The following is a 25,164-nucleotide window of genomic DNA, read 5'->3' on the forward strand; positions in this document are numbered from 1 at the left end:
GGAACTGCGTTATATCAAATTTGCTTTGATCCACCAGAGTGCGCAGCCCCGCCTGCCCCGAGCACTGCTTTGCTGCATTATATCCTAACTTGTGTTTATGTCAGGTCGCATTATATCGGGGTAGAGGTGTATTTATTTTTAAAAGATGGGAAATAATTTTTGCTTTCATTTTCCTAGTTAACTGGCAATTGGTGTATTCTGCTCCAAGGACACTCTTGTGTTGAGTATTGGAAGAATCTACTGTGTCACCCCTCTTATTAAATGCATATATGAGGAGAATTAGTGAGGAGGCATAGTCTGAAGCATTTTCAGTATGTTGACAATGCCCAGGTTTAAATTGCTGTCTCATCTGATCTGAAGAGGGCAGCCAAATGCATTTCCTGGCGTCTGGGTACTATTGGACCATGGATGAGAGCAAGCTGGCTGTAGCTCAGTCACTGGGAGAAAGAAGCAGAGTAGTTGGGTGAGGTTCTCTCAGCCCTTCTGAGGGTGTACAATCAACGTTTGTGACCAAAGTCCATGACTTGGAGTCTGGTTTGACTCCCAGCTGTTTCCAGATGATCAAATAGTCGCATTGGGTGAGGTTGCTTTGTTTTCTCCTAGTTATGGATCTTGCACTATGATTAACGCTAAGATTTTGTTACCATTATTTTTAGTAAAAGTCATGGACCGGTCACAAGCAATAAACAAAAATTCACAGAAGCCAGGGCCTGTCTGTGACTTTTGCTGCTGCAGTTTCCCTCACCACTGTGGTGTCTGGGTGCTGTGGGGTTTCCCCTTTACCCAGGGCAGCTGGGAGCTGCAGGGTAACCATATTTCCCACAGAGAAAACAGGACACACCAGCCGCTTGCCTGAGGCGTTCCCCTAACCCTGGCGTGAGATTGTCACCTTCTGGCCCCTCAGGAGTCTGTCACCTGTTGCTGGAACTTTGCAGGGGGCTTCCTGTCACTTGTCATTGCTGTTGCCTGTTGCTGGAACCCTGCCAGGGCCCCACTGGCTGTCAGCTCCAGAGTACTACAACCCCTGGGGCTGAAGCAGAGAATGTCAAGGAGGTCTCTGGAAGTCCCGGATTCCATGACCTCCGTGACATAAATGTAGCCTTAACTATGATCCGTGTCTTCTCATCTCTAGACTGAATATTGCAATGCACCGTATTTGGGACTTGATCTTAAATGTAATGGAAAGCTGCAGCTAGTGCAGAATGTTGGTAGGCTGCTTGATAAGTACAGTTTCTTGCCCTCAGCACACTAGGCTTGTGCTCCAGTATCTGCTGAGGCTGGGTATTGACAAATGGGTGGAATATAAAATGGTGTGTTTAATACATGAAGCCCTAAGTGGTCTCAGATCTTCCTACCTGAGAGGCTGCCTTCTCCCTATGATGTGCTGCCAAAGTTAGGATGAACAGAGGTGCTTGAGCTTGTTTTGCATCTGTATGAGAGAGCTACTGGTAGTGAGTGCTCTGCGAGGGTCCCTTTCTTGGCCTGTTCTCCCACACTATCTGCAGTGGCTGGCCTGGCCTGGCCATACAGCAGTGCCAGTCTGGGCGTTGACAGGGAATTGAGGTATGACCCTCTTCCTACCTGATGTTTGTTCCTTGCCATTCCCTCAGACTGAGAACCATCAGGGAGGGGAAAAGGGTCACATTGGAATGTAGGGAAGACCTGGCACGGAGGTGAGGGCACTGATCAGCTGAAAGATGATATTGGCAGAAGTGATAAGGTGGGCAACGAGCAATAAGATATCTGTATGCAGCGGTGGGAAGTGGTCTCCTGTTTGTAGGAAAACAGAGAAGTTGCTGGGAAGGCAGGAAAGGAAGAAGACTAAAAATGACAAGTTTATTAGGTCACTGGTTTTGGCAATCTAGGTGGCAGAGTCCAGGGCTAATGGGGTCCACTAACCTCTTCTAGTACTCCATACAACCTGAGAAAACATGTCATTTAGCATTCCTACATGACTCTGGGTCCAATTCATTGCTATGGTTCTGTCCATATAGACCACATGTATGCAGTGGTGGAAAGGCAGGAAGATGCCGCTAGAGATTAAAAGCAGAATCACTTTCCAGTGCTAAAGAATCTCCTGAGGCCTCAGGGCAGGGGTGGCCAACCTGAGCCTGAGAAGAAGCCAGAATTTACCAATGTATATTGCCAGAGAGCCACAGTTATACATCAGCAGCCCCACATCAGCTTCCCCCAGCGCCTCCCGCCCACCAGCAGCCCTGCTGATCAGCACCTCCCCCTTCCTCCTTCAGCTGTTTCATGGTGTGCAGGAGGCTGTGGGGAGGGTGGGAGGCGGAGGAGCAAGGGCACCGCAGGCTCAGGGGAGAGGGTGGGAAGGAGTGGAGTGGGGGCAGGGCCTGTGGCAGAGCTAGAGGTTGAGCAGTGAGCATCCCCCGGCACATTGGAAAGTTGGCACCTGTAGCTCCAGCCCCAAAGTTGGTGCCTATACAAAAAGTGTGGCTCCGGAGCCACAGGTTGCCCACCTCTGCCCCAGGGGATTGATCCAGTTGCCTCCCTGAGTCAGCTGTGCTTGTCATCCCTGTTTGCATAATCACAAGTTTGAGGCTGCATCTCCATGGATGTGACCTTAAATAGTCAGTGAGGAACAGTCATTATACCTAGCAATATAGTAATTATCCTAGAACAGATTCCAGAAAAGAGAGGGATCTAAATCTGAACCTATTCTATAAGGCAAGTCACAGTCTACTGCTGGCCTTTCTAGCAGCTGGGGTCTCGCTGAATCACTTAGTTGCTGCAATTTGGTGTAGTGTTTGTGTATGTTTTACCTGCACCCAGAGGCCTATGAATTCAGCTCATGTCTATAGAATCTTAGATCAGGTCTATTTAACTTGCCTTGATATTAAGATTTGGTTTTGGGGACACCTCTTTCCCCCCCCCCCCCCCCCCCCCGCTCCCCCGGACAATAAAAGCCTCAGACATCCTGTAACAAAGCATGTCTTGTTTAACTCTGGTTCTACCTCTGTAAACCCAAAGAAAATAGAAGCAGAGATGCCATTTCCTCTCACTTGAGCATTCTGCATTTGAAAATGGCTGGTTTGATATTTGCGCTGTTATTTTTAATGCTGTCCTTTGTGTATTACCAAACACTGGACTATGTAGAAGCCCTTATTCAAATAATGAGTGGCTGTAGGAATTTAAACCTGGACCTACTGCTGCTTCTCACTACCTACCTCCAGCTCAACCTAGCTGAACCAGAGAGTTTAGATGAGTTTCCTCTGTCTCCCACTTCCATTGCACCAAGCCCTTGTACTAGCAATTGCACGCCATCTTGGGCTGTAAGCTTCAGCTCTCCCATGCTAACCATGGCTGCTGTTAGGATGGGAGACCTCAAAGTACATCGCAGGTACTGCAGAAAATGGCATTGGCAATTCAGTAGGGGGTGCCCTTCTTCTGACATTTGAACTGGTATCTTTAACATAGTGATGAGGGATGCTTTTCTGCCAGAGGTTCAGAGATGTCATCTTTCAGATGGGACTTAACAGTCCTGACCGCTTGTGGTCATTATCCTCGTGGTTAGACCTCTACCATGCATATCGAAAAGAATCATTTTAATGAAAAGCATGGTGCTGAATCCCCTGCACTGCTTTTGAAATCTCAGTGCCTTGGGATTTTCCTCCCTTACCAGAGTACAATTATTAACTGTAGTGTCCTAGTCACATTCTGCTTTGGAGGATTGCGTTTCCCTTCCAGTTGCAGTGGGTCTCTTAACTCCTAGACTACAGTTCGTATAGTGTTTTGGGGCCCTATTGATAGGCTTGGCAGAACTCAATTTTTATTTTTACCAATTTTTAATTGAAGTTTCTGCTGGGTGTCAGCGGCCTGGCTAACCCTCCAGCCATGGGAGAGGCCTTGCCACTACTGAATATCTCCTGCTGGAGTACTCCTCACAGGCGGGGCTGGGGATCTCTGCTCTGTCCCTCCAGGACTGCTGCCACCTTCTCGCACCTTGTGCCTCCAGGGATTATGTGTCACAGGGAGCCCTCTGCAGTTCCACTGTCATGGGAATTGAGTGAGTTGGTCCTGGTAGAGCAGAGCAGAGACCCCTGCACTCCCAACTGGTGTGTGAGAAAGTAGATCTGTGATGGCAGGGCTGCCTGTGCTGCCACAGGGCTGGTGACACCCAATCCCTGCAGGTGCAAGAGGGATGGAGGCTGCATTTGTGCTGCTTGTTTATTGATTGGGTTTTTTTTGTTTTATTTTGGTGTTGATTTGAGGGTGTCAGCTGAAGTTGACATTTAATGACCTTAGTTGATTAAAGTCAAATCCTGCCAAGCCTGCCTATTAAGGAGCTGCCACATCCCACCACATTTCAGCAGCAGGTGACATGAAGCCCATGTGTATAGCATGTGAAGTGTTTTGGGGGTCAGGACAAGAGGTGCTTTGGCAATGCAAGCTACGGGTGGGACTAATGGGGATTTCTATTTGTTCTAGGGAGGTGGTGGCTGAAGCTTTGCTAGATGATGGCTCTCTCATTCCAACTGTGGAACAACTGGAGATTTTAAATATCAAGTGTGAAGGTTAGTGTCTCAGACTTTGTGAAATCCCTTAAATGAACACACCAGGGTAAGGCAGTGAGTTAGGCTTAATATGTTTTCTCATTATGATGAAAAACTAAGTTTGCATTAGTTTAATTTGTCTTGAAACATGCTATGTACTTGCACCAGGCCTCCTCTCCTGCCCCTTCTGCCCAATACACATTTTTGTAAATCCTACCCCATCTTTTTGGAGGCCCTTTTATTTTCATGTCTGCCTTCTGCTTCTGTACCCACTCCTACATGCATGAAGGCAGACCTCCCATGTCAATGTTGCAGTTAAGTGGTTGCAAGCGGACGCTTCCTTCTAAGTCTGATTGTGACTGTATGCCTCTCTTGCTGTATCTACAATAGCTATGGGTTTCATGGAGCCCACAGGAATTTCCATTTGGAACTGGTCAAAAATAATTTTCTTACCCTTGTATGACTGCCTCTAGCTGTGACTCACTTCTGTGTTGCTGCTCACAGGCTGGGTGAGACTGCACTGATAGACATGAACATTGGCCCCTTTAAAATGCCAGATTAAAGAGTGTTGGGCACCCAAGCCCAATTTTTGTTGGAAATCGGGTGACTACATTGGGACCAATTGAGAATCCCCAGCTAAGAGATTCCCAGGGGGTTATCTTCACGTTTCTGTAATTATATTAACAATAGTAGAGCTCTTCGGAGCTGCTCAATACTATGTTGCTTTACCCTATACTAATCCTTTTTATAGTACCTTTTTAGCTAGTTTAGCTCTTAATTATGTGAGTTGAGCTTATGATGGCAAAGCATTAGCAAAACAGAGAGAGGTTTTCCTGTGGCTTACAACATGATTAGATCAAACTTCATATTTTCTGCTTTCCTTGAAAAACTGTATTACTTACCTAATTATCCATTCATTGTTTTTCCTGCCTTTGCTGATTATAACTGATTCAGAGTGGGATGCCAGGAGTAATATAGGGCCACTGAATACAGTATATGCTACTCACTTTTGAGCTATCACTGAACCAGATGTTATGTTTAAAATACTTTACCATTTAAGTATAGTGTTTTTGGTTTTTTCCCATAGAAAATAATCAGTTATTGGATTTCAAAATCCCTCAGACATTTTACTACTTCTGGCAGCCTCTGCTAAAGGGCCTCCAGTCCCGAAACTTTACACAGACCCTGCTAGAGAAAATGTTTGCTGACCTGAAGCAGTGTTCTGAATCTTCAGAACTCAGGCCTCAGTACCTGATCAACTGGGTTGCTGAGATTTTGACTACCAACACCAAAGCTAAAGCCAGTAAGTGAGTCTGAAATTCTTTAGATTCTATATGAAGATGGCTTTAAAATCCTCTCTTGTTTCAGTGCAAGGAATGGGGAAGATGATACTTCTTTCAAGTCAGAAATTCAGGATCCTAATTGTACTGGTCACGTTAATTTGCTGTGGCTTTCAAGATCTTGGTTTTCATGCTTTTTAACTTGCACTTTCTGGGTACCCTTTAGTTCATTGTAATATATGGAAAAATGATTTCTAAAACTTCATTATGGGTTTTATCAAGACTTGAAAGTCTTGATAAAACTTTTTCCTGTAAGGGACCAATGCCCCAGCATGGTGTTGAGAGCAATGCACTGCTAAAGTTCTGTTTTATACATAAAACCTGAACCAGTAGTTTGTGTTATTACAGATGCCAGTTGGACTTCTCATAATAAGCAGTTCTTAGGAATCCCTGGCTTCCAGTGCTGCGCTCAGACCACTAGGTCATACAGTGCTGCTTTTGCAACACCCCGGGGTTACTGTTAGTGTCCTGACCAGACCCCACTATGGCTGTTCTCATTTTGTTCTTTCTACTTATGCATATGTTGCCTTTGGGTGAGCTGTCTTTCACTTCCTGTCCTGAACTTTTTACAGTTGCAGAAACTGCCAAATCTTCGTATGTTGTGTTTCACTCCAGAGGCAGCTGCATTCCACAGCTGGTTGGAATGATGGCCTGTAAAGCACGTTAACTCTGCCTCTTAAGGGTGAAAGGTGCTATAGAAATGTAAAAGGTTGGTTATAAACATGTTTTTCTTACGTTGAGAGTCCCTTCTCCATCTTTTTCTTAGGGAGGAAAATGAGATGCCCTTCACAGAGTCAGATAAGCGAAGGGAAGCTGTTTCACCATAGAGTTTCCTTGCAGTGGATAAAGCTTATTGATGAATGTTTGGAAGCTCCTTGCTGGGCGACCCCACACCTCCTGCAGCGGTAGGTGTGACCCCTATCTCTTTGAAAAAGAAAAGGGGGCAGAAAGCAGATCATATGCAACCTGGTCAGAGACACTGAAAAGAAGTATGTTCAGTTGTGGCTGGGACTCCTTCACTGACCTGCTGTCACCTTTGTGGAAACCCTTTGATGTATTCTAAACCTACATCATTTCTGCTCTGCTGTCCACTGGTGCTACAAGAGAGAAAGCAGCAGAATTTTTCAGGTCTCTCTTTCAAAAAACAAAGTAAGTAGAGTGGAATAGAGTAGAGAAACTAGAAATTGGTGACCAAAAAAATCCACATTTGAGGTATCCGAAAAGCAATATGGGCTAAGAATCATGATGAAGCTGGTAGACATTAACAGTGTAGTGAGAGCTTATAAGGGTTGTAATCTGTGCTTTTTCATGAAAATCATTAGGGGGGAAATGAAGAAAAAAATCAGAATATTTAAGAAAACAAAGAGGGAGAGTGAGTAGCCCAGGACCCCACTCGGCTTGGGAGGATTACCACCTCTGTCATGTGCACCATCTCGATGGCATGAGAGAGCGGGTTTAGAAGAGCCCCTATTTAGGAGCTGCTGGATTTCATAAGCCTCTGTCCTGGAGTCTCTTCTTGCTTGTAATGCTTTGGTTCCCTCCTTCTCTTTCTAGGATCCTGTCAGACATGGAGCCTCCTTTGCCTTCAGTTGCTCAGGAGAACCTTCTCTATCTCTCCTCCATCTACACCCAAGAAGGAGGCTCTCTCTCCAGTCCAGGCTCTTCATCAGACAGCAGCTGGCAGCCAATTTACACCACTGAGAGCTTACAGTGGAAGGCCAGACAGGAGAGTCAGACCAAAGGCCATAGGGTGGAAAGGCGAGAAACTGTACTGGGTGGTGTTGGTGAGGAAGAAGACAATGGGGAGGAGGAAGCTGAGGAGGAAGAGATGGAAGCTGAGCCAACGCCTTTTGAGGAACTTCTTCATGTTGATAACATGATGGTTATTGCTGAGAAAAGGGCAGCACTGCATGGGTCCATCTGGCAGATCAGTGCAGGTAAAAGTGACCTGAAGACTTATTCTGATGTCCTGGGTCTCTCTTTGTCACCACTAAATATAAATTGAAATGCACACTGGCCCCTCAGTCCTCTCAGCCTGGTTAAGACTGAAGCTTACTTCAAATCCATGTTAAAGCTAAATCCCTGTAAACTGTTTTTTCACAGCCTGCCACTTATAGGCGGCTCCCTTCTCATGGCTCCCATGACACTGTGGTTACTTTTTACATGTACACATAGCTAGTGCTTCATTAACTTCCATATCTCTGTGGTTAAAATTCCAGTTTACCTCATTGACAGAGAAGGGTGTGGAGCTAGCGGTGAGCAGCAAAGAAAATATGAACATTTCATGGACTTTGGCAATACATGCTGAAAGCCTTCCCTTATCAGACCAAGAGTTCATTAAAAATGTTATTTATGTATTTCCAGTGGTGTGCAAAGTGCTTTTCAGACCAGTACCAGGCTCTAGGAAGCTTGTAGTATACACAGCCAACATGCAAATGGAAGAAACGAGACAAGGAGTTCAGGGAGCAAATGGGGTCTTAGAGACCAGAAGAGGGACCACACAAGTTCATCTAGTTTGACCTCCTGTATATCACAGGCCACCAACACCACCCAGCAACCGTACACTAAACCCAACAACTGGAATTAGACTAAAGTTTTACAACCCTTAGGAGATTAAACTATTGTGTTTAGGGCAGTTTAGCAAGCACATTGTTAGTTCTAAGACTACATCCCACTACTACTGAATACTTATTTCTGAGGGGCTAGGAGGATTTTAAGATTTACAGATTTCCTTGAAGAAGCACGATTTGTTGAAGATTTTTGTGAGGGGAGGGGATGGGGAGGAAAGAACTGGTGAGTCAGATCAGGGAAGGCATTCCAGATACATTTGCAACAATGCGAAAGGCAATTCACTCAGATACTTTTCCTAAGTACATTATTTTTTTTTGTTTGTCTAAGCAATTACCTTTAATCAAATTGATGTTGGGTCACTAGAGTTGAATGTTCAGGTGAGTGGGAGAATGAAGTAATAGTGAAATGAGCAACTTTTCCATGGTAAGCAGGAGTTGGAAACATTCAGTTCACATTCTGTGGCTGGCTAGAATAGAGAACCTTTTCAGTGCTGTGTTTGCTTTGTGTGCATGGCTCTGCCAATGTGGTTCTGTTATATTGGTTCCACTTTCAGTAGCTTGACAAGTGAGGTTGCTCTGTTTTCTCCTTCTTCCTGCACCCTCCACCCCCATTTCCCTTTGAGCTGACATTCTCACTTGGAACATGAAATACCACTTATTTTTTTAGATTGGAGAGGGGAGAACAGGAACCTGATCAAAGTAGCAGCCATCCCTTTATCAGGAAAGCAGAAGCCTTGCTTTCCAAACAATGATATGCGACACACCTAGTAGTGGGGGCGAAAGACTTATCTGGCTTCAAGACTAAACTTGATAAGTATATGGAGGGGATGTTATGATGGGATAGTTTAATTTGGGCAATTGATCTTGGATTATCACCAGATAAGTCTGCTCAGTGGTTTACGGGGAGATGTTGGATGGGATGGGATGGGAACTGAGTTACTGCAGAGAATTCCTTCTTGGGTGCTGGCGGGTGAGTCTTGCCCACATGCTCAGGGTTTAGCTGATCGCCATATTTGGGGTCGGGAAGGAATTTTCCTCCAGGGCGGATTGGCAGGGGCCCTGGAGGTTTTTTGCCTTCCTCTGCAGCGTGGGGCATGGGTCACTTGCTGGTGGATTCTCTGCAGTTTGAGGTCTTCAAATCAGTTTTGAGGATTTCAATAACTCAGTCCTGGGTTAGGGGTTGTTGTAAAAGTGGATGGGTAGGGTTCTGTGGCCTGCCTTGTGCAGGAGGTCAGACTAGATGATCATATTGGTCCCTTCTGACCTATGAGTCTATGAGTCTATGACTTGGCTTATGAATTTGGGAGGTGACTTGGATTTGGCATTATCTGCTGAACTTTGAGTATGAGGTACAAACAGCCTCATTACTGCTGTCCAAGTTGGCACACTGTCATGGGGACTATCAGAAACTGAATAACGGAGTAGGAAGTGCTGGGGAAGATGTAACTGTGCCCATCATTGTTGTAAGAACCTACCAGCTGATAAGAGGATGTGTACTTTCCAGGGATTGCTATGTTCCCTCTTTTTCACATTCCCCCCCAGTCATGTGCAGAAGATTCTTTACAGGTTATTCAGGGTTCCCCCAGCTTTTATCTTGCTTCCCTTCTATTCTGTAGGGCAAGTTCCTGTTTTCAGTTACTACTGTATTTTCCTAACATTTCTAGGCTAGGACTTCTAAAGAGGCCTAAGTTCAACAGGAGGTTGGTGTCAAACTCCCTTATCCTTTTTTGAAAAATCCCAGTTTGAATCCCCCTTATGTTAAGTGATCTTGTTGCAATTATCCAACTCCCATTTGGTTAAAATGTATTTCCTCTCTTCTGCTTCTGTCTTTGGTGATGGGGATACCAGCAGAGAGGTTACTGTGCATGGAAACCAAAGGAGCAAACTGCTGGTGCAAACATGCAGCTTTCTGCTCCTTAAAATAGGGGAGTGTCTTACATGTGTGCAAGTGGCTCCTTCCGTGTACTAGGTCTTGCATTTTTTTAGGAACCAAATCAGGTGCTTTTCCAATGTGTAAAGTTGAATTAATGCACAAAAACAGCTTTGCTAGTTTTCAAATGCCACAAGTAAATTTCAAAATAAATAAATAAATTAAATAAATGAAATAGCTCTAGAACGTGACTCTGAAGAAGACTTGGCGGTCATGGTGGATAATCAGCTGAATGTGAGCTCCCAGTGCGATGCTGAGGCTAGAGGGGCTAATGTGTTCCTTAGGTGCATAAATGGGAATCTCAAACAGGAGCAGAGAGGTTATTTTACTTGTGTATTTGGCACTGGTGCAATCACTTCTGGAATGCTGTGTTCAGTTCTGGTGGTGTCCACAGTTCAAGAAAGGTGTTGATAAATTCAGGAGAGTTCAGAGAAGAACGATTAAGTTACAGTTTCTAATCTTTTATTGTAAATCGACTCAAGGAGCTCAAACTTTTAATGAACAACGCTAAAGGATGACTTGATCAGAGTCTATAAGTATCTGCTACATGGGAACAAACATTTGATAATGAGATCTTCAATCTAGCAGAGAAAGGTATAGCATGATCCAGTGGTTGGAAGATGAAGCACGACAAACTGACTGGAAATAAGGTGTAAATTTTTAACAGTGGAGTAATTAACCATTGGAACAGTTTTCCAAGGGTTGTGGTGGATTCTCCATCACTGGCAACTTTTAAATCAAGATTGGATATTTTTCTACAAGATCTGCTCTAGGAATTATTTTGGGGAAGTTCTGTTGTCTGTGTTATACAGGAGATCAGACTGGATGACAAGAATGGTCCTTTCTGGCCTTGTAATCTATGGGGTTTAATAACTCAGAGTATCCCAAAATGTTTGGACAAGCTGCACTTTGGAGAAGCAGCAGAAGTCAGAATCAAAATTTGGAGATGTTATTCCCAAATGTATGCTACACAATTCTTGCATGATATATGAAATGCACAAACAGCCCATATACTGTTTTCTTAAGTTTATTTAGAAAGCGCATGCTTCTTGTTTTGTACCATGAATGTTGTTTTCCTACCCAGATGGAGTGCAGTGGAAAGACTTTCCTCTTGGGAAACTTCCAGGTCAGACAGATGACCCTGATAGCCTCTTGGTGGATAGTTATTCTATGATGTCCATGCTCGATCAGCCAGTAACAAGAGGTGATGGAAGGAACTCCCCCAGTACAAAGTAAGTAGTGGTGTGAGTAGGGGTTTCTGCCATTATGCCATCAAGTATATGTTGTTTATGCTCAGCCCTGCACCCACAAGAAGAGTCTGAGACAGCTGTTCCTGTTAATAGCTGTAGCAGTTTGAGAAATGTTTAATTGTTCTCTCTCTCTCTGTGCTAGCATTTCATTGACTTCTAGTCTGAGGATACAGGAAGAGGCTGGAGAGGGTTACTTTAAATTAAAAATAAAAAAGTCTGTTTTGAGCAAAGTGCTTGACTGAATCTCACAGGAAAAAGGCAGAGGGCATAGAGGCCTTTACTGTGACAAGATAAATTAACACGGTAATGTGGTAGTCCAAACTGTACTATTTTAACCACTGGCAAATTCATTCAATGATGTCACTGGGTAAAATACGCTCTTCCAGCAACTACTATCACTACCTCCTACCCAGATCCCTCAAGTTAAGTTAAAAATCCAAGTAACCAGAAAAGCAGCTCTATGATGTGATGTGGTCAGGATGCCTTTAATGGAAAGCAGCATGGTCTTGTGGTTTAAGCCCTGCGTGGAAGCCAGGAGACCTGGGTTGTGTTCCTGGCTCTTGCACATACAGCATCACCGTAGGCAGGTCATTTAACCTCTTTGTGCATCAGTTTTCCCATATTAGCCTACCTTGCATGGGATAGGTTTCGAGACTTAATGAACAAGTGTTTGTAAAAGCACTTTGAGGTACTCAGGTGGAAGGGACTAAAAGAGAAATCAGTCTTATCACAGAGGGCTACAGGAAATGGGTAACTGCAAAATATATGTCGTAATATAGAATGGTTCTTCTTTTGCATGACCATGGAGATGAATATGCCTGGAAATTGGTGTGAGCAAACAGAAACTTGGCTTACTTCATGTGCTCAATGTGACTATTACAAAATGTTTACTGAATGAGTTCATTATCAATGCAGTACAGTCTCAGCTATCCAGTCTCTGGTTAACCACATTTGAGTCAGGCATCCCTGATGGCTATTCTCATCATGCTTTGTTTCCCTATGAGACCGTGTGTGTGTGCGTGTGTGTGTGCGCGTGCTTCTGTAAACCTTCAGAAAATCAGGGACTAAAATTATCTTTGCCTGGCAGTGACATATACACCTCTAAATCTCATCCAGCATCTCACTATGCATTTTTAGAAAGCAGTGGCAGTCATTTTCTGAATGAAGGAATTGTACCCCACTAATCTTTGTTCCCTATGTCTTCTCCCACCAAGAATAATTGAGAGAGGTTTTTTTTGTAATTGCCACCATTATAAAAGCAGCTTTTTTTTTCCTATCTGAGAATCTGTGTTGTCATCCCTCTTTGCAGCTCAGCGTTGTTGTTTAACCTGTTGGACAGTTAAATACAGTTGATGTCTATGGAAAGATGCATGTGACAATTAGATTTATAGTTTCAGTACTATTCTGCTGAGGCAACCAGCTCCTGGCAGTTCCATCTTCACCCCCCAATATGTCCCACCCCCTCATCTGTCCTTCTTTAAAAATAAATAAATAAATAAAATCAGTGGTGGGTTTTCACCGTGTCCCATCAGGGAAGCTATTGGTTTTTCACAGACTGAGATGAATGTTAGGAGTGGAATTTTCAAACCTGTTGTGGCCGTATTAGAGATCAAGGATTAGATTCTCGGCTGATATAAATTGAAACAGCACCACTGACTTCAAAGAAGCTATACAATTTATACTAGCCAAAGATCTGCCTCCCCCCGGTTGTGTCCAGCCTCAATGAAGAATTACAGGATGTGCTGGAGATGGTGGTAGTATTGGAGGAAGCTTTAGCTGAGTATTTTCTTGTAGGGCATGGGACTGCTCTGGTTAATGTGGAGTTAGCAATTCCATTTTAAGACTTTCTAACTTGTCTGTGGTATTTGCCCTTTTAATCTAATAGCTCTGTCATGGCAAGGCTGTTTCACTGTCAAATCAATTTTGTCTCTTACATTGCAATATAGGGGCACAGAAACTGTTACTACTTAGAAAACAAAATACCGTATATGCTTGTTCATTAGCCCGTTCATTTATAAGCTGACCCCCCAAAACAGATAGGTAAAAATAGCAAAAACTATATGACCCTTTCATAAGCTGACCCTATATTTCAGGGGTTGGAACACTTTGTCTCCTGGCCTGTCAGGGTAAGCCGCTGACGGGTTGGGACATTTTGTTTAGTTGGAGTGTCTGCAGGCATGGAGCCCCTCAGCTCCCTGTGGCTGCGGTTCGCCGTTCCAGGCCAATGGGGGCGACGGGAAGCGGCGCGGGCCAAGGGATGTGCTGGCCGCTGCTTCCTGCCACCCATATTAGCCTGGAGCGGCGAACTGTGAGCCAGTGGGAGCCATGATTGGCTGAACCTGCGGACGCGGCAGGTAAACAAACCGACCTGGCGGGCCACGTGCCAAAGGTTGCCAATCCTTGTATTAGATAATCAATGATTCCATAGAGTTTAAAATCATCAAATTTTGGTGTAGACCCATTTATAAGCCAACCCCCACTCTTTGATGTGTCATTTTTTTACCAAAAATATTTGGCTTATGAATGAGTATGTACGGTATAAGTAAATGGTAGTTCCTGCATTCCTACCCATTGCATTTGTGATAGCTACCACACACTGAAAACCTTTAGACCCATGGGTTCTCAAACTGGTCTGTAAAGCCTGTCCTAGTGTTCTGAAGAAGGAAACATGAGATCCATATATTTCAGGATTGGGGTGTTGGGAGAGTGAGTGGGTCTGTGAAGTCTCTTGCACATCACTGGCCCACAGAATGAACAAGATCTTTCAGGCTACGGAATATCCAGACAAGTTGTTCTTACCTCAGGCAAAAAGAAGCCTTCAGTAAAGAGACCAAGTGGATTGTGTGGACTGTGGTTTTTCTGCATGCAATTCAAGGAATTTTGTCCACTTGGTTACTGTAACTGAAGCAGTTACGGCAATTACAGTTGCTATGGAATAATTCATGCTCATTAGATATTCCTGTAGTGCAAGGTGACCTTTCTGAGCTGGCCTTGGATGTTGCTGTGTGCATCAGGTTAACCCTTGGAGAGCGATAGCCTCATTTTCCAGTTGGAACTCCTCAATTTATCCCATCATCAGATCAGTCTGCCTCAGTCATAGAAACTCTGTGTAAGCTTGAAAGCTTTTCTCTCTCACCAACAGAAGTTGGTCCAATAAAAGATATTACTTCTCCCATCTTGTCTCCATCACAGTAAGCACAGATGGTCAACTGAATGGAGCAACAATAGTACACTTTTCTCTTAGTCCACCCCAAGGACTGTGTTGCTGCTTGATTGGTCAGGGTAAAATTAGACATTGGTGTGTTTGGTAATTAAAGTGAGATCTCCAACCCCTCAGACTTGTAGCATATTGCTTGTTTTCCAAGTCACCAAAGCCATGAACTCTGACCATCACAACATATTTCATGTAGGACAAATCTTGGAATTTAGAGATCTATTTTTAATAAAATCTCTGTATCCCAAAATTGATACTGCTGGGTATGGAGCCTTTTCCTTGAAGAATACAATATCCAGCTATATATTTAGATCGATGAGAGAAGACATCAGAATGGGGAGCTGTGGTAGAACTTTAGTTTTGTCACATTGACAACAAATGGTCTGATAGGAGACTGGTTGCTTGTTCTTTAATGGTCACTCATTTCCCATCAGTAGATTTAAGACTTGTCTACACGGTCCCACATTTCGGACTACAGGGGCATGAATTGCAGTGTGTGCCAAAGCACTGCACTTTAACTCCCCTGTGTAGTTGTTGCAGGCATGAACTAAAAGGTACCTGTTTCACATTAACATAGTTCTGTTTGAAGATGAAGATGATTATATTAACATGAACTACACAGTTCATGCCTGTGGCATCCACAGGGGGGAGTTAGAGCACAGCACTGTGGGGCACACTGAGGTTCATCCTCCTCCCACTCCAGTCAAAACTACAGGGCCATGTAGACAAACTTGGTTTTGCTCTGCAGTAGAGACTCTTGCTTATGGAGGCTGCAATAAACCGCATGAAAGAATGGTGTGATTCATTCCTTAGGTTTGATTTCAACTTGTTACTCTAGATGCCAGCTGCAGAATATGCCCTTTGATTAACCCGGGTAGGCATAATGAGAACTGCTGTGCTAGATGAACCGGGAGTGTGTCTTGTTTTCTCCATTCCTGACCATACCCAGCTACTGCAAAGGGTTGGGGTGGGGGGGGAAGTGTCTGCTCCCCTCCTTGTGCAGGGAGGAGTGGGCATAGAAGGTCTCTACAGCTTTCCACCCTTCCGTTCAGAGTTGCTAGAAATGAGAGGGGATCTCTCCCCACCCTACATGCTCTCTTCTTCACCCTCCCCCATTCCCCAGTCACTCCTACACCTCTACAACTCATAACATTAAGGGACAGTGAAAGCAAACAGAGATTTGCTTTTTGCTGAGTTGCTGGAAGGAAACACAAGAGGTAGCAATTCTCTCCTCCATTGTTTGGAAAGAGGGGAGGAGGGGAAGAACAAATACTCATCACCACAAAGTACCTCCCTCAGACATCAAGTCCATGCTTGTAGTACTGCTGTGGGAGCCACTCTGGTTATCGTCACAGCTGCTTTCTGAGCAGCAATGGCACTGATCACATTCTAGTCACTTTCACTCCACTCCTGCCAGCTTACACCCACTCCCCACAGAATGTTTCCTACTTGCCAACATCAGCTGCAGTTTTCAAGCATTGCTTATAAATCACTGTACTAGAATTTTACAGAGTTATCTAACATTGGCTGTAATGTCTGAGCTGTAGGAATCCTACAGGCAGTGGTTCCAATGTGTGTGATTGTGGAAGGGTAGACTCCAGGGGCACCAGAACAGGGGAGACCAGGGCCCCATCACTTTTAAATGCTTTTACAGGCCGTAAGGGTAAGCAATGGTGTGTTGAGGGGATGTGGAGAGGAGTGAGTGTGGGGTAGTGCAGGGGCAGGGCCCCCCACTTTGAGGGAGCTTCTGTCGCTCCTTGTAGACTCGCCATTGATGTGCCCTCTCGTGGCTGCAGCTCTCAGCTCTAGTGGTCCTGCTGATAGTCCACCCCTGCAGTGGTCCATCCCTCTCAAGACTCAGTCTTGCAGCCAGATCACATTTAGTCCCATCTCTTCCAGTGTAGCAAAGTACAAGAAGAAATTCCAAACACTTGCATCAGGTCTCTGGTCTTTGACTCTGGACCCAGTGGTCATCACACCACATCTCAAGGCTCTGAATTTTCATTATGTGCATCTCAGGGGCTTGACACCACTTTTTTAGTGGCTGGTAGGGGAACGCAGACCCATCCTCTACACAGGAATCCCTGGATGAGCAGCCAGGCTCTGCCAAACACAGTCCTGCCTCCCTGGATTCCTTCCTACCATAGCTTTTCTTCCAGCTCCCTCTGGGCTCTTTGTAATAAGAAACACCATCCAGGGCTTCTCCCTATAGGTCCAGTTTCTCATCCTGGTGTCATGGTCAATCACAAGAGCTTGCTTCGGTCATGTGTCTTCAGTTGTCTTCCCTCCCCAACCTTCCTCATTGTCCTGCAGGAGCCTTCCTGTTCACCACAGGTCTCTCTAATAACAAAATAGTGATTACAGATTTCTGCCTCTCTCCCTGCAGCACCTTGCTATGGTAGACTTCCTCTCTTTATAGCCATTACCCAGCTAGGAATCATCTTTAATTAGGGCATGCCCACCTTCCAGGTGTAGCCAGCTGGATTAATTGGTCTTTCAAGCCCACATTAACCCTTTCACCACCTGTGTGGGGTACATACATCATCACATAGATTGACAAGAAGGAAAAAACTCTTTGCATTTAGAGTCTGTGAACAGTTCCTTACAAGTAGAAAGCAGAAATGGCCTTAGACACTGTATATGACACTAGGGAACACCTGGTTCTTCTTCGAGTGATTGCTCACATCCATTCCAGTTAGGTGTGCGCGCCGCGCGTGCACGTTCGTCGGAAACTTTTTTACCCTAGCAACTCCAGTGGGCCGGCAGGTCGCCCCCTAGAGTGGCGCCGCCATGGCGCTCTATATATACCCCTGCCGGCCCGCCCGCTCCTCAGTTCCTTCTTACCGCCGTGTCGGTCGTTGGAACTGTGGAGCGCGGCATAGCTGTCCTCCACGTCCCTAGCTCTCCTAGTTTTCAATCGCTTATCTCTAGTTCTATATAGTTGTTAATTAGTGTTGTTAAGTAAGTAGTTTAGTCAATAGTTGTTAAATAGTTCTTGGCCGGGGGCTTAGCCCTTCCCGGCACCCGGCGCCAGGCTCATGCCTGTCTCGCCGGGCTTCAAGCAGTGTGCGGCCTGCAAGAAGCCCATGCCCACCAGCGATCCCCACGAAGCGTGCCTGAAGTGCCTCGGGGAATCGCACAGGTCTGACAAGTGCCGCATCTGTAAGGCTTTCAAGCCGAGGACAAAAAAGGAGAGAGATCAGAGGCTCCGAACTCTCCTAATGGAGGCGGCACTTGACCCGTCGACTTCGCGGACCGTGGTCTCGGCACCGGCACCGGATCGCTCCGGCACCGAGAAGACTCCTCGGCACCGACCTTCTCCGGCACCGGAATCACAGCCTAGGCCGTCGAAGTCTGCTACTCCGGCCAGGCAGACCCGGCTTGAGCGCCCGGCCTCGACATCGGCCGCGGCACCGCCGGCACCGTCAGCACCGTTGACTCCGGGCCCGGCGGGTCCGTTGAGTCCGGTGCCGCCGAGCTCCCCCATGAGATCTGGGGTTGAGATAGTGGTCCCATCAACACCGGAGACCTTCGCCTCGGCTCGGGACCTTATTGCCCTGACGGAGCCCACTCGGCTGCCACCCCCGGTACCTCCGGTGCGGGTCGTGTCCAGGGGCAAGCCCATGATGTCGGCGCCGCCCAGAGACAGTCCTTCGCCATCTAGGTCCCGACGTCTTGGGCGCTCCAGATCCCGACGCCGCTCGCAGTCCCGGCACCGCTCCCCTCAGCGGCACCGGTCGCACTCGCGGCAACGGTCGACCTCCAGACGGTCGCGGTCAAGCTCCAGTCGGCGTCACCGGCACCGCGACTCCAGGAGCAGGTCCCATCGCTACTCGCCGCACCGGTCGACCTCCCGGCACCGAGCTGGTGGCAGGTCCCGGTCTCGGTCGACCTCCCGGCGCCGAGCCGGTGGTAGGTCCCGGTCGACCTCCCGGCACCGAGATGGTGGCAGGTCCCGGTCTCGGTCGACCTCCCGGCGCCGAGCCGGTGGTAGGTCCCGGTCGACCTCCCGGCACCGAGCCGGTGGCAGGTCCCGCTACCGAAGCGACACCCGGTACCGATCAGGATCCCGGCACCGTGACAGATCCAGGTCCCGGTCCCGATCCCGGCACCGATACGACTCCCGGCACCGGTCCCCGGCACCGAGACGATCCTCCGTGCCGACCCGCGCCGGCCCGTACCATCCGGGGTCGGCCCCGCCGTGGCCCTCGAGACAGCCGTCCGTATCTTCGCAAGCGGACAGTGCGTATGCGCTCGGCACCGACCGGCAGGCGGCGCTCTTCGGGGATCCGCCGCTGGAAGACCAAGGCCCACCACAGTGGGGATTCTGGACACCCTGGGCATACCATCAGGCCCAGGGCCCCCAGCAGCTCCCTCCCACACCGGCGAATGCGGAGCGTAGGGCCCCTGAAGCCTCCTTGTCTCGCCCCCCTCCCTCCCCGGAGGCGGAGGAAGGGTCCAAACAGCAGGACTCCGCTGTGGCTCCGGAGGTAGAGGCGAGGGCTGAGGAAGACCCTCAGTTGGACACTATCGTGCCTGGGGTCTCATCATCCTCCTCCCTGGATGAGGCGGTGGCGGGTACCTCCTCCAACAGTCCCCCCCCGCTGGATCTCAGGGCGCACCAGGACCTCCTCAGGCGGTTGGCCCAAAACCTGAGTCTGCAGGCAGAGGAGGTCTCGGAGATAGAGGACCCGATTGTTACCATCCTCTCTTCGGATGCTCCCACCAGGGTCGCCCTGCCCTTTGTACGGACCATTCAGGCCAATGCCAATACTATCTGGCAGTCCCCGGCCTCCATCCCTCCGACAGCGAAAGGAGTCGAGAGAAAGTACATGGCCCCTTCCAAGGGGTATGAATACTTGCACGTTCACCCGACTCCCGGTTCACTGGTGGTGCAGTCGGTGAACGATAGGGAGCGTCACGGCCAGGAGGCTCCGGCCCCCAAATCCAGAGAGGCCAGGCGGATGGACCTCCTTGGCCGTAAGGTATATTCGGCTGGGGCCCTGCAGCTCAGGGTCTCTAATCAGCAGGCCCTGCTGAGCAGGTACGCTTTTAACTCCTGGGTGGCAGTGGACAAATTTAAAGAGCTGCTGCCACAGGATGCTCGCCAGGAGTTTACGGCCATCCTGGACGAGGGCAAAAAGGTCGCGCGCACGGCCTTACAAGCATCCTTGGACGCTGCGGACTCGGCTGCCCGTACCCTCGCGTCGGGAGTTACGATGCGTCGCATCTCCTGGCTGCAGGTTTCCGGCCTTCCGCCAGAGCTCCAGCACACGATACAGGACCTTCCTTTCGAAGGCCAGGGCCTGTTTTCGGAAAAGACAGACCCCAGACTCAAGAGTCTGAAGGACAACCGGGTCATTGCGCGGTCCCTCGGGATGCACACCCCCGTGACGCAGCGTAGACCCTTTAGGCCACAGCAGCAGCCGTACCGTAGGCCGTTTTCCCAGTTCCGCCAGCGGCAGGACCCTTACAGGCGCCGCGGCAGGAACGGCAGGCGCAGGCAGTCTGGGAACCAAGGGGGGCAGAACCAAGGCTCCTCGAAACCCCCGCCTGGTCCTAAGCCTTCATTTTGAAGGTGCGCCCGAGGGCGCTATAGCAGTTTCCCCTATGGATCCTTTCCCCCCGTTTTCAAACCGCCTTTCGTTTTTCCTCCCGGCGTGGTCCCAAATAACATCGGACCGCTGGGTCTTAAACCTGGTGCAGACGGGATACCGCCTGCAGTTTGTTTCGTTTCCTCCTTCCCGCCCTCCTTCCTCGTCCCTCTTCAGGGACCCCTCTCACGAGCAATTCCTTCGACAGGAGGTGCAGACGCTCCTCAGCAAAGGAGCCATAGAGGCGGTTCCGGAAAACGAGAAAGGCAAGGGGTTTTATTCCCGCTACTTTCTGATCCCCAAGGCCAAGGGGGGCCTCAGGCCTATCCTCGACCTGCGAGAACTCAACAAATACCTCGTGAAGTTGAAGTTCCGCATGGTATCCCTGGGGACCATTATTCCATCCCTGGATCCGGGAGACTGGTACGCCGCCCTCGACATGCAGGACGCGTATTTTCATATTGCCATTTGGCCGCGCCACAGACGCTTTCTCCGCTTCGTTGTGGGGGCTCTTCATTATCAGTTTGCAGTCCTCCCTTTCGGCCTGTCCACGGCCCCAAGGGTGTTTACAAAATGCATGGCAGTTGTCGTGGCGCATCTTCGACGCAACCGTGTCCACGTGTTCCCTTATCTGGACGACTGGTTGATTCGGGGCACGTCGGAGCAGCAGGTCAGCAGCCATGTCCGCCTGATCACCGCCGTATTTGCAAGTCTGGGCCTCTTGATAAACACAGACAAATCCACTCTGAGGCCCACGCAAAAGGTGGAATTTATCGGGGCGGTCTTGGACGCCATGATGGGCAGGGCCTCGCTGCCTCTGCAACGGTTCCAGACCATGGCGGCGATCGTTCAGCGTTTGCGGTCAGCCCCGTTGACGTCAGTAAGGACATGTCTAACCCTGTTAGGCCACATGGCAGCGTGCACTTTTGTGACCGGCTACGCTCGGCTCCACATGAGGCCTCTCCAGCTGTGGCTTATCAGCCGTTACAGGCCGCAAAGGCAACCTTTAGACATGTTAGTCACAATCCCCCAGAAGGTCTTGGACTCTCTCGGCTGGTGGTTGGACCAGTCCGTGTTATGTGCGGGTCTTCCCTTTCACCCCTCTCAGCCATCGGTATCCCTGACAACGGATGCCTCAGATCTGGGCTGGGGGGCCCACCTGGGGACCCTGCGGACACAGGGCCTGTGGTCCCAGGAGGAGGTGGGGCTCCACATCAACATACGGGAGTTGAGAGCGGTCCGCCTTGCTTGTCAAGCGTTTTGTCATCAGCTTCAGGGTCGTTGTGTCGCCGTGTTTACGGACAACACGACGACGATGTACTATATCAACAAGCAGGGCGGCACCAGGTCCTCCTCCCTGTGCCACGAGGCGATACGTCTCTGGGACTTTTGCGTAGCCCGCTCCGTTCACCTCAGGGCTTCCTTCCTCCCTGGAGTACGGAACACTCTGGCAGATCGACTGAGCAGATCCTTCCTGTCGCACGAGTGGTCCCTTCGCCCGGATGTCGCTCTCTCCATTTTCCGGAGGTGGGGTTATCCCCGGGTGGACCTCTTTGCGTCCAGGGGGAACAGGAAGTGCCCAGCATTCTGCTCCTTTCAGGGCAGGGAACCGGGGTCGATAGGGGACGCCTTCCTCATCCGGTGGTCGACCCACCTGTACTATGCATTTCCCCCGTTCCCTCTAGTCCACAAGGTCCTCCTGAAGGTGCGCAGGGACAAGGCGCTCGTGATCATGGTAGCCCCGGCGTGGCCCAGGCAGCACTGGTACACCATGCTGCTGGACTTGGCCATAGCCGACCCAGTTCCCCTGCCCCTTCATCCGGACCTGATTACCCAGGACCACGGGACCCTTTGTCACCCAGACCTGCAGTCGCTGCACCTAGCGGCGTGGCTCCTGCGTGGCTGACTGGCCCAGAGCTGCGATGCTCCACGCCTGTGAGAGAGGTGCTCTTGAGCAGCAGGAAACCGTCCACAAGAGCCACGTATTCAGCGAAATGGAAGCGCTTCTCCTGTTGGTGCGTAGAGAGAAATCTCCGCCCTATGGAAGTTTCGGTTTCCGAAATATTAGACTACGTTTTGTCCCTCAAGGGGCAAGGTCTGGCCTTATCGTCGTTGCGAGTCCACCTAGCTGCTATCTCCACCTTTCACCCGGGTGCGGACGGTCGCTCCGTTTTTTCCCACCCGACGGTGTCGAGATTCCTTAAAGGGCTGGAACGTTTATTCCCTAACGTCCGTCCCCCTGCTCCCACCTGGGATCTTAACCTGGTGTTGTCCCGACTCATGGGGCCCCCCTTTGAGCCGTTAGCTACTTGCCCCCTGCTCTACCTCTCTTGGAAAACTGCCTTTCTAGTGGCTGTCACCTCAGCTAGACGGGTGTCGGAGCTCCGAGCTCTTGTGGTAGACCCCCCATATACGGTCTTCCACAAGGACAAGGTGCAGCTGAGACCACACCCTGCTTTTCTGCCCAAGGTGGTCTCAGCCTTCCATGTCAACCAAGAGATTTTCCTTCCGGTTTTTTTCCCAAAACCTCACTCCTCAGGCAGGGAGCAGCAGCTCCACTCGCTGGATGTCCGTAGGGCTCTCGCGTTCTACATAGACAGGACTAAGCCCTTCCGAAAATCCCCCCAGCTTTTCGTGGCGGTAGCAGATCGTATGAAAGGTCTTCCTATCTCCTCCCAGAGGATATCCTCTTGGGTTACGTCCTGTATCAGGACTTGTTATGACTTGGCCCATGTCCCTGCGGGCCGTGTGACTGCGCATTCTACCAGGGCGCAGGCGTCATCGCTGGCTTTCCTAGCCCGTGTGCCCATCCAGGAAATCTGTCGGGCAGCGACCTGGTCATCGGTCCACACTTTTGCTTCCCACTACGCCCTGGTCCAGCAGTCGAGGGAGGATGCGGCCTTCGGAACTGCGGTGCTCCGGGCCGCGACTTCTCACTCCGACCCCACCGCCTAGGTATGGCTTGGGAGTCACCTAACTGGAATGGATGTGAGCAATCACTCGAAGAAGAAAAGACGGTTACTCACCTTTGTAACTGTTGTTCTTCGAGATGTGTTGCTCACATCCATTCCACACCCGCCCTCCTTCCCCACTGTCGGAGTAGCCGGCAAGAAGGAACTGAGGAGCGGGCGGGCCGGCAGGGGTATATATAGAGCGCCATGGCGGCGCCACTCTAGGGGGCGACCTGCCGGCCCACTGGAGTTGCTAGGGTAAAAAAGTTTCCGACGAACGTGCACGCGCGGCGCGCACACCTAACTGGAATGGATGTGAGCAACACATCTCGAAGAACAACAGTTACAAAGGTGAGTAACCGTCTTTTCTTGCTCACCTGCTGTTTTGAGTATTGTATTCTCTTAGCATTACTGCACCTGATCACTCGTCCTCATTTCTTTAGCTGCTTATGTGAAATTCATTTGCTGTATTAAATACTGTGAGGTAGTTCAAGCTATTGTAATTGCACAACAGAAGGAAGCAGGTGACTACTATGATACTACTGCTGGCAACTGTTGTCTCCCATGGAAGTTGATGGAACATAACCTTTGGTACATCAGAGTTGGACTGGGCCATGTTGATTAAAAGGTTATTTTATGCCCCAAAATCCAATCAGCAGGGGCTGTAGCCATTTTCAGAGTAAAACCTGTAAAAACTGGAGAACTTCTAGAGTGACTTTTTCTCCCCTCTTCTATTTGTTGATACAGCTTTTAAATGCAACACACCATTGTATCCTTAAATGGAAAGTGCAGTCGTGCAGCAAGGCTTACTCTGTGTAAAGTATTTCGAAAGTCTTGATTGAAAGACACCAAATAATTGCAAGGAATTTTATTATTTATTTTTAAGCCAAAATTAAGGACCTTAAAAAGTGTTTTTTAAATGAAAATGATGAGCAAGTAAAAGCTGTGACTCTAAAAGTAGTCGCAACATGAAGAAATCCCTGGCAAACCCTTTGGGAGACTTTCCCCTAGACTGCATAATTTGTATAGGATGTTATATGTCAAGCTTATAACTGACTTTGCAGTTGTGCCAGGGGCTGTTAAGAGAATATTTAAAAAATCAGGCTTGTATTTGGTCTCAAATGACCCTTCCAGCCTGTAGAAGGGTAAAAAGGCACCTGCGGCTCTAGAGCCATTGTACTTTTAAAACAGTAAAGAAAAAGGTTTTATGAGGTAATTTGGTACAGAAATGGATTTCCAACCTCATAGGCAAAATTCCTTTCTTTATAAAGTATCCTTTGCAATGTGGCGTTCAATTGTCCATCACAGCAGTGAATCATACCAGAACATATTTGTCTTTAGTTCTGAACATAAAGGCCTTCAGAAGTCATTCGCGGTGCTTCCCTACTTAGGACTTCACCCCAAACAACAAATTAAAAGAAATACTTTTTTTTTCTCTCCACAGATGACCTCTGACAATCTGCTGTGGTTTCCACAGGCTGAAATGAGGGTAAACTTTGCATGACACATAAAACAGGGCAGAGGTTTAAAAAAGTGATTCCTGTAGGGTAGGAATGTCCATGGGTAAAATGATAGATTGATTCATCAGCATGCTGAACAGTGAGCCAATGATGTTGCTATAGAACAGAAAAACAGAATAGAAATTAGTTTGTTGGAGACTTCACTGTGAGAGGTTTTTGGTAAAACTAAGAACCCAGATTAACTTTTTCCTTCAAGTGGATAACTGGAATGTTTACTGTATAACATAGCTATGGAACAACAGACAGGAAACATTGGTAAAGCTGCTTAACTGGCGGGAGCC

General features: G+C 48.3%; 1 protein-coding gene across 3 annotated transcripts in view; it reads left to right on the forward strand.

Annotated features, from left to right (window-relative positions):
• LAS1L (LAS1 like, ribosome biogenesis factor) overlaps positions 1-25,164 on the forward strand; it is a 59,936-nt gene that overhangs the window by 25,224 nt on the left and 9,548 nt on the right. For 2 of the 3 annotated variants that reach the window (XM_030575430.1, XM_030575431.1), the window contains exons 9-13: positions 4,450-4,535; positions 5,602-5,817; positions 6,621-6,759; positions 7,409-7,791; positions 11,439-11,586. In XM_030575430.1, the coding sequence (XP_030431290.1) occupies positions 4,450-4,535; positions 5,602-5,817; positions 6,621-6,759; positions 7,409-7,791; positions 11,439-11,586 (972 nt within the window). Of the gene's footprint in view, positions 1-4,449; positions 4,536-5,601; positions 5,818-6,620; positions 6,760-7,408; positions 7,792-11,438; positions 11,587-24,807; positions 24,853-25,164 lie in introns of all 3 variants that reach the window. The other variant, XM_030575432.1, reaches the window with a different exon arrangement.

Source organism: Gopherus evgoodei, chromosome 9 (genome assembly GCF_007399415.2).
Source record: "Gopherus evgoodei ecotype Sinaloan lineage chromosome 9, rGopEvg1_v1.p, whole genome shotgun sequence".
Lineage (NCBI taxonomy): Eukaryota > Metazoa > Chordata > Testudines > Testudinidae > Gopherus > Gopherus evgoodei.